Genomic DNA, 15,007 nt, shown 5'->3' on the forward strand with positions numbered 1-15,007 from the left:
CCTATGAACCAACATAGTGATATTTTGTTTCTCTTCAATTGAAGGACTTCATGTAATACCAACAATGGTCTTCTCATGATAAATGTAAGGGGCTGACTCTCAAAAACTAAATCGAAGAACAATGCAGTTAATACTCAATGAATGGGGTCTATGAAAGTGATTCCTGGCTCGGTGTGAGTTCAGAACTTGCCATTTTTCTGGTAATGCTTCTTTTTGAAAAAAACTTTGGAGTATGAGGCATGAATATACATTAATGTGTATATTCGTTATGATTTCAACATGCACAGGGCTGGATATTAATGCAGTTGCTTGCAAAAAATTTAATTTTATGCCATTTATGCATTAAATTTCCTTTTGCTTTATAATATTCCAGTATTTATTTTAAGTATTTACCCTTGCAAGGAAGAACACAAGCAAGATATGGAAAAGTTGTGAACTCCATGTAAAAATTGACTTCACAATTACACATTCCAAACAGGATAATTAAAACATGAGACAACTGTGCTTTTGTTCAATTCTGGATACACACTCACCCAAATTTGTTTTGCTTCATATTCCACTACAAGAGTATCAAGATGGCTTCCACACCCATGTTACTCATACGCACTCGTTGCTCAATCCTTAGTGTCAAGTTAAATCAGGGGTTCGAGAATAGTAGGGGGAAAATTTGGGACAGATTGCAAATAATTTCTCATTTGACCAAGAGGAATGAGAACAGATATTCTCATTCCTTTCAATGAGGTGATTATAGATTCACTATTTGACTATCTCAACTCAAAAGCAAGTCAAAGGCATTCCTCATTCAAAAGCTAGCTTCAACAGATGAGAAATTGATCAGGACCCATTTACCATTACCCATATTACCATGTTTTAACATGTATTTGCACTGTCTCAGTACAACGAAGGGAAAAATGAATTTTTCAATTTAGGATTGTATTTCAATTTACTTATTCAATAAACATAACAAAAATTTAAATCATAACTTTCAAGATTTTAAAAGTAGTATTATGTTAACCATGATAACATACGTACTGATACTGAAAATAAAGGCAATACTTGCAGTTTCAAGTCATTAATACCAGTGAATGTTATTTCAAGAGTTTGCTTATGAATGCAGGGCCATCCTTGATTTATGAAACTTTGTACATAATACGAATCATGATACAATGTACAAGTAACAAACACTTTCAATGGGCAAGATGTTTTTATTTATACGATGATTTACAAATTGTTCTTTTAAAAAAATCAATCCAATACCAAAATGCCCTCAGTGGAAATATTTATTTACAGTCTCATGTGAAATGGCACTTCATCATTTAAGCCCAATTCTCCTTTGGTTATTCTTCTGTAGTGGATCTTGTGCTTACTTCTATTCAAGTGAAAATATTTGGTTACAGTTGGAAAAAGTGAAAGAGTACCAGTGTAAAAATGAAAATTCAAGAAACACAAAGCATCGTCACATTCCTTATGTACATGGAATTAACACAATGGCTTTGACACAGCCACTATTTAAGTCCTTTATTAAGGCACCCCAGCTAAAAAATGATAAAAGAGCTTTCAGTGCCACTTTCAACACCGTAATCACAAGTATTAAAAAAAACCATATTCAATGTCCATGACACAATATGGATTAGTGCTTCACTTTTTGACATCATCAGCCCAGCCTGGGCAATTCCGTCTGACTAGTGTTGGGGACAAGTGCACCTCGTCCTTGAAGGCTGCACGAATGGACTAGAAGCTTTCGTTTCCACAGAAGCAAAGCTTTCAGGCTATACAAGTAGCCCACAGAAAATGGGCCACTTCCCAGCAACCCCGTAATCTTCTAGGTTAAGTCTAGCAATAGACAGAATTCACGCAACATTGCCTTGAGAAAAAAGGCCGAGTCACCTATTTACCCCTCTCAAAATTGAAGGAAAATAATAGCATTCATTTAATTCACGTAGGGGAGGGTTGATTGGTTCCAGAAGGTGATGCTCGGCTTAGACCAAACCTCCATCCAGCAGATCCAAACCACGAAGCCCTCCATTGCAATGTTTCCCTCAAGAGCCTTTCTTCCTCTGGATTCAAACGCAAAAGGGTAGATACTGCTCTTGTGAGCTGTTGTGCCTGTAAAATTTTAAGAAATTTATAATTAAATACTCCTAATAAATAAGAGATGACAGTCATAACTTTTTAGCTAAATTTGCTCTCTAGGTGAGTCCATTCAGTTTTCATACCACCATGCTCAAGTTTACAATCAAGTTTCAGTGAATGTATTTTTTTTCAAAATGAAATTGAGCATGGATTTCTCACGTAAAATTAAATTATGCTGCTTCCTTGATTTGCAAAGGGGTTTCAAAAGAATATTTAAAGACTGAAGTTATTATTTTATTTTCTAGATTCAGCAAATTTTATAAATACCCTTGATCAAAATGCCCACATTGAAATATGACATTTACAGATGGGGCAATAGCAAGAAGTAATGCCATTGCATACATGAATTACCAAGGAAGTAAACTAGAATGGAACAAGGAATGAATGAGAATAAAAAGTCCATAAAAATTAAAATAAAGACATAAATTACTTTAAGATCTTCAAAAAATGAAGAACTGGAAAAAAGAAATTACCCGGCTGGGTATATGAACTTATTTTTGGTGGAGTCACCTCAGCTACTGTACTGAACACTTAAGGTATCAACATTACCTATAATGCAAATAAATGTCAAATGTAGCAGCACTACAAAAGAAATTACATGCATAATATATTACTTATCTGTTGACTGCTACAGATAAGCCTGAAGTTTAGTACACAGCATGTATTCAGATATTTTAACTCTGTTTTCTCGACATTTATTTCTCTGGTTTTCATATTTGCTATCACCTGGGCAAAGAAGACTAAAATCATCCACCATATCCTATCCATTAAAAATACTTACCTCGTATTCTTTACTTGTTAAAAATTTCACCACAACATGCTTCAGATACTGAAAATTGACATCATCTTCTAAGCTGGAACTCAATGCTTGAGGCACACGAGTCTGGTTTGGGGGGCGTGGACTTTTCCCACTGCTTTCCTTCTGCATCATTTTACCTCCTTCAGTGCAAACATCTATAATGGGTGTTGGTGGAAAAGTTGTATTTCCTCCAACAAGTGATTCACTTTCTGGGACAGCCAAAACTGCACCACCTTCTACCTGGCCAGTTGTATTTCTAAGCTCACGCTGAAGTGTTTTTTTCATATCACCGAGACGTTGTTGAAGAACTCGTATGCTCTGGAATGAAAATCATTGTAATATCATAATCAAGTCTTTAATCAAAGATTTTACGATGTCAGTTACAATTACTTAATAAACCATTTACATACGCATAAGAAAACAAATTATTTAATGTGTACACTAAATATAAAAGTAATGTCCAATTGAAACTTCCACAAAATTTAATGGGCCAGTTATGCATGAAATATGAATGAAATGGCTTTTAAAAATTATTTTTAGGAGGTACTTTCCCTTCGAACTTGACTGGATTGAAATATCATTCAAGTGTACTTGTGGTTAAAAAAAAAAGATTTCACCAAGGTTTTAATCAGTTTCTTCAATAGTCAATCAAAATTATTAAAAGGACTGCCCATATTTGAGAATGCGTTTGTTTCTAAGTACTGAGTAAAAGGTTGACCATACTTTGTGAAGTAAACCTTTACGTAGGGGAATATAAAGCTAGCATTCAAAGGTAAGAAAACAGCTAAAATAGGTAATATTTTGTAATGTCAGGTGATGGACCTAAATTAACTATTTTTTTGGACCCAACCTTATGAGAGCAGGTGTCAAAAGTACACTTTTAAGGCACAGAAATGCACAAATAGCTATGTCTTTAGAAATACATGTAAGTATTCATTCCCCTATGTACATAGATTCTTCAGATTAATTAAGGATATTACCTTAAAAGAATATTATTTTGAAATTAATCAGAAAGAAGCCCTTACGAAAACGTTTGGGTTAGGTAATGGCATGGAGAAGCCAAATATTCCAGTTAACACTAAAAAAAGTTGCTTACTGGATCACCGATGTGTTCCAGCTATCGCAGGGTGGCAACGATATCATTGATTCTTATTCCTAACTTTTTCACAATTTTTCTGACAAATATGCCATCTATTGTCTCAATTTTTCTCCTGCGTTTTTGTAATCTGATTATGTATTTCTTTTGCAGATCATCCCCCAATGTGTTGCATGCCATTGGAATCACTAAAGAGTGACTAAAGCTGAGTCTATAGTATCAGCTTCTTCCGACAGGGTCTACACAACAAAATGGCATATGGCAAACATGGGTTGATCTTATAACTAAAAGGTCTTTTCTAATTGGAAATTCTCATTCCTGTATGATACCCATGAGTAGAATATCAAATCCCAGTTGTCTAAAAAACTTAAACCCTTTTCCCGATTATTTTAAAACTAACCATTTCCTGATGGAGGGGTCATCCTGTATTGACAGTTTAAAAAATGCATGATAAACCTAGTGTACTTCAAAATTAAATGTGAATGATGCAACTGTTTAAAAATGATGCAACCATGGACTAAAGGAGAGGCATTGATCATGTTACTCTCACAACATATATCACTTACTTTGATGATTTCGTGACTCTTAAGGCCACCCTTCGTACAACATTACCAGGTATTTAATTCATCAGGGGCAATAAATATTCCCCATTTAGGATAGGATTCCTGTGCCATCCCATCCACACACGATTTAACCCTTTGCCTTCACTATATGGACAAGGTTTGTCTAGAATAACCCATGTTGCCCCTTCTCATAGAAAGCTTTAGAAGCACAATTACATAGCAACATTTCATTTACACAAAAGAAAGTTGAAGAATAATAACTTCCTATTTATTAATAGGCAGATTTATGTTCTTTGACCATGTTTTTTATTACTATTAACTAAGACCGCAAAACAACAATGCTCATGGTAGGGGTTTAACCTGTTGCTTTCGAGTTAGCAAGGGAGCTTATTGCCCAATTGGCTAAACAGTGGTTACATTCAAAGCATGGATGACTAGACATAAATTTGCTGGTGGATTTATACAGATACAAGCTAATATACTCATCATTCCTGCATTTAATGCCAACATTAACCATAACCTTTTTCATTTTTGGAAAACAGAACTCTTGTATTTGGATCAATACTACACATCCAATCACAACAAAAACTTTTCCCATTTTAGTAAACTTAACTTAGGATCTTACCTTATTCTTTTCAGTTAGTTGAGCCTCCAATTCAAAAATAGATGGATGGTGCACCTGGTCTTTTAGTCTCCCCTCAAGTTCATGGGTCTTCTTTACCATCTCCTCTACTTCTGCGCGTCTCAAGTCCAATTCCTACAAGAATGACACAAAACATAAGAAATTTAATCGTCGTTTCATGATGCCACAAGCTCAAGGTAAAAATAAAAATGTCTAGCAAAAATATCAATAAAAACTGGATTTTCTGAAGCTTACATTTAAATATGTCTCCCATTCTCTATGTGGATGAGTTTTCATTATAAACAAGCAGGGAATCAAGGAGAAATTGAGATAAAACAAAAAGCTGGGAACAGGACTTAATAAACCCGAGAGAAGTCTCAAGAACATTAAGTTATTAGGAGCAGTGGGAGCCTGGTTTCAAATGTTTTTATGGCAAAGCTAGGTGGTACAACCATCGACAATTACCAATTGGCCCATCAATGTTGCTTGACATAAACAAATGACAACTGCACATCACTACAGGATCCTGTTAACCACTAGAATGCCAGAGAAGGTGAGCTCATATGCAAAGAAAGGAAGCAGTGAGAAACAGAAGCAACAGAGGAAGAATCTATAGCATTTCTGGTTATTCTTTGATACTGCTGTGACTTAATATTGTGGCTTAGCATCATGAAAGCTGAGTACTTTGTAGATTGAAAGCTGAGATTCTGTAGATAACAGATTTATTGGAGGCATCAAAAGTAAAGGAATTTACTATTATGCCATGGAGATGTGATTCCATGATGTACCTTCATACCTGAAGTGAGATGGCACTATTCTGCTATCAAACCAACCTCTAGAAAGACTAGGGATATATCACTACAGTAATTAACCTGTAGGTTGGCTTTGATAAGCAATGGTCAAGTTCAAATCAAACCAAGTTACTTGTTACATTCAAGGAACCAGTTCCTTCACCTCTGATTTTCCACAGTTCTGGAATCTAAAATCTACATAACTCCCACAACACCAGTTTGTAGTCCAAAACTTCCTTTGACCCTAATCTTTCCATTCAAAGCCAATATTTTATTGTGATGCACGTTTTACTTTATTGGCGCAAATGATGAGACAGTGATAGTAAACAATTTCAATCATGCAATTTGTTTGGACATACATTAGAAATATAATGGATTGGCATTAATTGTGACAAAACTCCCATAAAATGATCAATTGCTTCAGCCTTTAACAAACACAAAACCCATTCGTGGGTAACTTAATAACTTAAATTATTGGTTTTAAAATCACTGGAATTATTCCCCATGATTGGAATTTGTTTACAACAAGGAGTTAGAAGGGAACAACAAGATATTTTATTTACATATCACCTGTTACTTTAGATGCAGTAACCCACTGATTTTCTTTTGAACCCTTCTGCATAAAGGGTTCAAAAGAAGATCTTGATGAATTCAAAATTTTTGACCAACATAGATTCAACTTTAAACTCTATTGTTATCAGTAAAATTAATAAGGATAGGTATTGAGGAAAAATTTAAGGAATGTAAATAGCAAGCACGATGAACAAAAATTCACAATGGTCAAATGACTCTTATACAGCTATAAAAAATAAAATCACTTTTCCTCCAATTCTTCCCAAAAGAACTTTTCTTCCCAATAATCTTTTTCACAGAGAACGAAGCAGAATTGAGAGTCTAATTTAAGGATTTCTGGAGTAAAAATGGAACTATTAATGCCACAAAAGGTGGTCAATTGTGAAGGGATCTCCTTAAAAATAAGGTAACAGGTCCAACCCATTTGCTTACTGCCTGCACCAATCTGAGGGCCTCTCCAACCCGCCTAACTTCATCTTCTACTTCTTCTTTCCGTTCACGCTCCCTCCTCGCAGCCAGCTCACCCTCCTGCCTGACAGCTGCCACCCTGAGCTCAAGGGACTCTCTCCTTTCAACTTCACCCTGCAATCTTCTGCACAGTTCCTCTCCCCTACTGCGCTCAACCTCCAGAGCCCTCTCCAGGGCACCACGGTCCCCACGCTCCCGAACAATTTCCTCTTCTGATTTGGTGAGAAGCTGCTTCAGCTCCTCCTGTAAACATGGACAAATTTGGAACATTAACTTTGCTCTGTGCCTTATAAACAAGTGCTAATGATAAACTAGGTGAAAAGCCTAACATAATACAAAACGAATTGAATTCCAATGCAACCTTGTATCAATAGGGAAAAACATCAATTCCTCATAATTTTTCCACAGATGTCTCAGTGATAACACATTAATTAACATGAATTGAATGACAACTATTAACAAAAGAATAACTTTCAGTCTCACAAAAGATTTCAAAATTAGATAACTTACATTTGAAGTAATTGTCTTGTAACCTCATTGCACTGTTCCCTGCATTAAAATCCATTTTAATCAATTCTTTGTTGTAATTCAAAGGAAAGCTTGCTTTATCAGTTACTAAGACTTAAAACCTGTTTCCTCTTGTTTGATGAAAAAATGAACTAGTTGAAAATAACAACTTGAATTCGGAAATTTAATCAATGAATTTCAAATGTGGATCCATATGACAGGAGCTTCCTACCTTTCTTTCTGTTCTTGAGTGAAGAATATAATTTCCCCCAACTAATGTGTAAGATTAAGCTGATTTTACTGTTTGTCATGCAAGTGAATTGTATAAAATAATAAGAGGATTTTGATTTTCAAAGTCACAAAAGCCCCAGTGAGTTCGGAGGAAATTATTACTTAAGTATTCATGTACCCACAGGAAGAATCCCTTGATAGGGCTTTAACCTGAGGTACTGAAATTTCCTGCGATGATTTGTGGGCAAGAAATTCCATGATAGTGGCTAACCACAACCTCTAAACCAGAATACCCTTCTGTAGTGATTTGCAGGAATGTTACTTCCTCCCAAGTGACCAACTACAGACATACACAATGAACCCAAAATGGGATCCTTCACACAGTTGAAGGGACTCCACTAAGGATGCCTGGGTTATAACCACTTACATGCTAACCATGAATATTTACGGGAATTAATTCCGTGCCGGGACAAACACGATCACAAGCATTCAGGAAAACACTCACGTTCTCTCAATAATCAGGCCCCTTTTTGGTTGTGTGAGTGTTACACTTGGTTAATTTTGTAATGCAGATTACTGTTGATAATAACACAGTCAAAAGGCAATTCACAAACGTGAACCCTCTTATTCAGGCTGACTAGCAGACCACACAAGGAGATCGGAAATTCCAATGACAGTTGTACTTTTGGCTGAACTAAATAATAATTTTTTTAATGATATTGCAAATGCAGAGAAATCATTTTTTTACAGCACTAGTAAATTAATCCTTAGGCTTCCGTGACATCCATCTGATGAACAATCCATGCTGCTTCCAGGAATTACCATCACGTAGGTGTGTTGATGGACAACTCTTTGTCCTGGAGGTGTCTTCAGGTCTAAGTGATCTGTGTCGTAATTTGACTGCTATATATAGGAGACGACTCTTTCTCGGCGGCCAATAGGAATCACCCTTTTCCAAGTGGAAGTCAGGGTGTAGCTGTCCTCACGGTTAAAATTGTCAGGATTCTTCATTATTTCTACCGTTTCTCATATGAGTCTCAGAAAATAATGCCGCTCTCTTGCCAGCACTTCAGTTCGGAGCTTAATTGTGTGTACAGGTTCCGACCACGCATGCTCGGCAATTACCAGAGTCGGAACTGCTGAACCAAGAAACAGAGTGAGGAGAAGCCTGGAAAAGAAAAACCCACGACATATGCTACCATCCCGTATGTCGCTGGAACGGCTGAAAAGGTAAAAAAGCCCTAACGAAAGCATAATGTAACTAGGTTTTCCACAGCATGGAAAATAAGCAACATCATCTCTAAGCCGAAGGACCGAATCCCTGATCTCATGCACAAAGGCACATATGAGATCAAGTGCACATGTAGGAAGTCCTATATCGGCCAAACAGGCAGGTCCATTCGATGCAACACCAAGGAGCACCAAAGGACCACAGACAGAAAACAGTTCTGACTCTCGGCAATTGCCGAACATACGTGGCTGGAACCTGTACACACGATTAAGTTTGTCCAAACTAAAGTGCTGGCATGAGAGAGGCATTATTTTCCGAGACTCATAAGAGGAGCAGTAAAAATAATGAAGAATCCTAACAATTTCAACCTTGAGGATGACCAATCAGAGAGTTCCAGGCCAGACAGCGTCTCCTACATATAGCGGCCAAAACGTGACGCTTATCACTTTGACCTGTAGATGCCTCCAGGACTGGGGGCGAAACAGTTGCCCATCAACACTCCTACGCGATGGTTATTCCTAGAAGCAGCTTGGATACTTCATGTAGTAGCACACCTTTGCTGGCTGCTGCAGGTATTTTATTACAATTTTAGCACAATTCCAGCAAATAATTCCACCCAGCACACAGGCATTTCCATAAAGTTGGTTAAGTAACTTCTCATGATGCAAGTCAATGCATATGTAATTATACTGTACATTGTACTAGCTGTGATTTTCTTTCGAGCAAAAACAATTTCACTAGTCATACAGAATTGTTGTGGAATATTTGACCCTTTTGTCACACCTACTTTTTCAACAACAAAAATTTTATAATACCTGGGGAGATTTTCATTTCATAAAATAACTCATTACTACACGCTAATTTACAAGCTATAAACAAAGTGTGAAGACGAATAATCATTGAAAGAAGCAAAAATTAGTTATTCAAAGCTTAAAAAGCATAATGTGGCTGTATCCATAGAAAAACACCACTGACAAAAAAAAACACTAAGTGGCACGATTAAGATATGATACTTACCATTTGTTAAAAAATGGATTCAAAGATGTCACTTGATGAGAAAGATATAAAATGCTAACACAATTTTGTTTAACATTTTAAATATCAGCAGCTACCAGGCTGTAGGAAATAAGATGATCAACAATAAAAATTGCATTGCTGTTGAATGTGTAATCAGAATCTGCTCACAGTCATTTGTGATGGACAATGGCACCAAAATGCCATTTAATTGTTACTTTCTACCACCACACCTAATTTTTGTTCTCTGATATGCCAGAAGAGGATAAACTGCTGCTGTGGCACGTGGACATTTGAAGTGACAACAAACACCCAATGTCCAGCATACAGCATAGAAACTGACAACTTCCATATACCTAGTAACCATCACTGTAATAGTAAAGACAAACAAACATGAAGTAAGTTTGCTAAAATCTCTGAAAATTTCAGCTCCACAGCAGGTGACTATGGTTTTATCAAAGAAATATCACGGAAAAGTGATATTAATGATGCTATACAGCATTGGGAATAATTTGGAAGATGACAAAGTTGTTCACAGCAATTTGATAGAGACCAAGGAAGAAGTATTTCTTCATCAACGAATTATGATGGCAACATTTTTCTCATCAAGTATGAGAAAACTTGAACGCAGCATTTTTGCTAAATGGTATTGTAATGCACCAAAATAAATCTGCAAAAAAATTGAACATGCATTTACCAGAAATACATATACTGCTAAACAAAAATATAACTACGCACACATATGATAGGATAATTTTACTCAAAAATTAACTATATTGAAAACTCATACTTTTATTTAAGAGAGCAATATCAAAACAAAGGGTGCATACAAACATGCAAAATCCATTATAAAGCCATTAAATTTCAGCCAATAACTTGTACACTGTAAAATAATGATATTTTACTCGTAAGTATATGAAGACAATAATTTATCTGAGAACAAGCAACGAATGATAAGGACAATTGTCAATGAAATATAGCTACAAACATTAAAATGTGAATAATAACAAAATATGATGATATAATTTTAACACCTACTCTTTCATGGGCCATGACATACATTTATAACAATATATTATAAAAACTAATAGATTAACAAATTATTTTATAACAACTGTAAACAAATTCTAAACAAATATCACAACCGATTACATACTTTCAAAGAACATATGACCTCTTATTTCCAGTCTAATTCAGGAAGGAACAAAATGTAATAAAAGATAAAAACTTAATAAAAAGACAAAAACAGAGTTATCTATTATAAAATTATGGAGTATAATTTTACCAATTTTCAACTCTAGAAGGAAAGATTGGGAAAAATCACTGACAAAACCTTCATTACCATGAGTAGAAAGCCTTACTACAATATTTATGATATCAAAGTGTTCCCATGATTGCCACAAACCAGTCTAAATGATATTCCATATTTCTGAATCAGGATTAAGTGACTGAAATTAATTTCTATTAATAGATTGTGTACATTTTTGGCATTCACTATAACTTATAATTCTCATTTTTTAGTGTAAATATTTGTCCTAATAATCCTGGCTGTGCATAATATGGTCTGAGATATATCAAGTTTCATTTATGAGAACAGTGTAATATTAATCCATCGAGACAATTTTAAATTTTTTCCAGTATTATCATAATTTTGCAGAGCTCTACCAGAAAGTTTGGTTAAAGAATTGAGCAGAGGATCAGCGGCACTACCATTTAATATCCATAGGGTTGTCTTCCTTGGATGGATCACCTCAAAAGTCACTTGCCTCCATTTTTGGACAGAAATACACATTTTAAGGGCATGGTGTAAAAAAATAAATAGTTCAAAATGTTTATGGAATGAAATAAAAAATACTGAATTCTCATATCAAGACTCACAAACAAGAAAAGGTTTTTCAAAAAGTCACATAAAGAGATCTCCCTGAATTTTTGCTTTACACAGGATGCTGCCTAAATTTTGGAAATCTTATCTTTCTACCAGTGAATAGGTTTAAATTGAATTGCATAAAAGATGTGATAAGTATTTATATGCTTGAAAATATTTTATCATGAAAATTATCCACTGTACAAATTCCTTTTCGCATCATGCTTTTACGTGCATTATAACATGACATAATTATGAGCAGGTGGATAAATATGGAAGAAAACTAAAATTGCGAAATAAATATATTTGAAACAGAAACTTTATTTTTCCATTTCTTTACAGTGAAGGAAAGGAACCTTGCATGGGGAATTTAATGAGCTCAAGCAATGAAATTATTATTATTATAAATTTTATGAGGCAATGAAAAAATTATGAATGAGGAACCAAAATAAAGATGTCAACAACAATAAAATGTAACTACGACAGCATATAGCTAAAAATATTATCCTGGCATAAAGCATGTATTTTTATTGCATCCATAAACATTAAATGCAATTGAATCAATTAGAACTTTGCATAATATGAGGCTACAGCTCTACTAGCAAACTTGAGAAATTTTGTAAAAACTCCTTTCCTTCTCGTAATTATGATTCTCAACCATTGTTCCTATTTGTATTTAGGAATAATTCAATCATCAATAGAAAAATAAGATATTGTTAGGAAATACCTTGAATTCTTAGCAAAATATTAGATTTTAAGTTTCAATGCAATCACTCAAGTTACAGTTACTTCACAATAACTATTTGTCCTTACTTTTTCATACACCACTAATGCATATATTATCATCTTCTATCTTTTTGCTATCATCACTTTTTGTTTTTATGTCCTCCTACTCCCCAGTCCTCTCCTTACTGTGTGTCTACATCTATGTCCAGCTGTCTTCCTCAGTTAGGTGTTTTCATGGGGTCTTGCTCCCTTCTGACAAGCGGGAACCCTTCTGTCATATATCTTATGATTATTTCATGACTTTCTCATTAAAATATTACACACTCAATGGCAATAATCAAATTATAATAATCACTTAGATCACCCAGGAGTTATAATTCATGCTGGTTTAGGATTCAAAAGCACGATGGAGTAAAAATGGTCATCCAAGACTTAAATTAATTTTCAACTGGATCAACATGCCATACTGAATAAGCAAGTGAAAGATAAGAGCGACTGACACAACAGTTATGGCATTGCTGCCAATATTTAACATGACTACTTTTCAACGAACACATTTCATAATTGAGTTCACATTTCCGTGAACTTTAAAAGAAACATGAAATTTTTTGGACGAACATGAACCGAGAAAATATACAAATTTAAGCTGAACATGAATGTTTAAACAAGGTCACCTTTGGCTGAGGACAATTGAAAAGGCATATTCACTGTATTGTTCTCGCGTTGAGAGAGGTTTTGGAGTGAGGAATATGGCAAATGATTGAAATATGAAAGTACTACATTAATGCATAATAAAGACATCAAGTACTATTATGCTCAGGGATGCTTCTACCAGTGAAAATCTAGAAAATAGGAAAATGTTGCAAACTCATCTCATAAAGGGAAATAACCCCACTGGCATTGTAACTTTTAGAGCCACTGATTGTTGAAAAAAAATTTTTAATGCCACTGTTAACCATGTGTGTTGCTAATAAAATGGTGTACATCACTCAAGATGGTTAGGCAATAAAAGAGTGAATTATTCCCTAAATGTTCATGAAAAGTGCATGAATAGTGTAGTAATTTTAAGTGTTGTAATAACAAAATAATCAAGGGTTTTGCAATGAGTAGAAAATGTGTTAAAAATATTCCATTTTGAACCAAAAATGTGACTTAACCTTTTATTTTCTCTTTAGATCATCAACATTTACCTTGATATAGCTTGCAACTAATGGATGACAGGTTTTTTTTGATTCTTCAATATATAAAGATGAATAATTTCATGTAAATGGCAAAAATCATCCACGAAAATTTTCTAGCAAAACAACTACACATTTAGAGACCTATTATGCACACTTTGAAATATATATTTGGCTGCTGATATTTTTTTGTTTATTTTGGATGTATAGTGCTGAACCCACCCCATACCTCCATAGTAATATGTATGAGGGTTTATATTCGCAAGATGGAAATGAATGATGATACAAATGATGTGAGTTGCAATTTCAAGAATTGCAGCTTCCATCAAAATTATCCTGGAAAATTTTTTGGACAAGTTTAAAAGATGGTAAAAATATTCAATAAATACTTGATTTGAAAACATCCTGACCAGCTACAGGAATGGGCAACTTAGGATAACTTTTGCAGCAATATAAGTCCAGTTATTGGACTTCGATTCATGATGATGACCCTTTTGAATGAAGTATGAATTCTCTAAATTTGAATTATTTCACAATTAAATAATGAACAAAACATCTCAACAAAAATTCAACCATAACAAAATAAACATTAAAACATCTCAAAGACCTCAATTAAGAAGAAATAACCACATCTGAATCATTTTTATGTTTCGCAGGCTATTTGAGCGACAAGAATGTGGGGGAAATGTCAAATGGATGAAGAAACAGGGAGGTTTTTAATGAGCAAACCAACACTCAATTAGCTAATTTATAATCTAACCGGCTAGATAAATTATCGATGGATAATATGAATAAATTTTAAAATAAAAAGCTAGAATACAAAATGCTGAGAGAGATAAGTTTGGCCATGAAGCACAGGCATATGAAAATCTTTTCCCATGCTAACAAATGAAATCCTAGAGGAATCCTGCCATGTACCCTTATTTTTCCACACAATTTCTCTTCACCTTTGGGAATATATCCCTCATTAAGTCTCCTAAGGAATGAGATATAATAAAAAGGGTGAGGGTTTATAAATTATTTTTATAAAATGTTTTAAACTGCCTTGCCTAATAATTTTAGGAAAATCACAAAAAAATTGATCAGTGGAAGTCAATTTAGGTTCTCTTTCATTAAACTTTCTTATTTTGGGCATCTCAAAATAAAAAATTGGCACAAACATGAGTCAAAATACTATATTTACTTGTAATTATTAAAAAAAATGTTGGTCC

At 34.6% G+C, this 15,007-nt stretch overlaps 1 protein-coding gene across 1 annotated transcript in view; it reads right to left on the reverse strand.

Moving 5' to 3' along the window:
* Nucleotides 1-1,054: 1,054 nt before the first annotated feature.
* Nucleotides 1,055-15,007, reverse strand: part of Golgin97 (Golgin 97) — a 36,175-nt gene continuing 22,222 nt past the window's right edge. The window contains exons 9-12 of the mRNA XM_071589677.1: nucleotides 7,010-7,288; nucleotides 5,217-5,348; nucleotides 2,915-3,250; nucleotides 1,055-2,106 (exon numbers count right to left, since the gene is read on the reverse strand). Of these exons, the coding sequence (XP_071445778.1) occupies nucleotides 1,936-2,106; nucleotides 2,915-3,250; nucleotides 5,217-5,348; nucleotides 7,010-7,288 (918 nt within the window). The 3' untranslated portion in view covers nucleotides 1,055-1,935. The remainder of the gene's footprint in view (nucleotides 2,107-2,914; nucleotides 3,251-5,216; nucleotides 5,349-7,009; nucleotides 7,289-15,007) is intronic.

This window comes from Hetaerina americana, unplaced genomic scaffold, assembly GCF_022747635.1.
Source record: "Hetaerina americana unplaced genomic scaffold, ioHetAmer1.1.p SCAF_1, whole genome shotgun sequence".
In the NCBI taxonomy this organism is placed as follows: domain Eukaryota; kingdom Metazoa; phylum Arthropoda; class Insecta; order Odonata; family Calopterygidae; genus Hetaerina; species Hetaerina americana.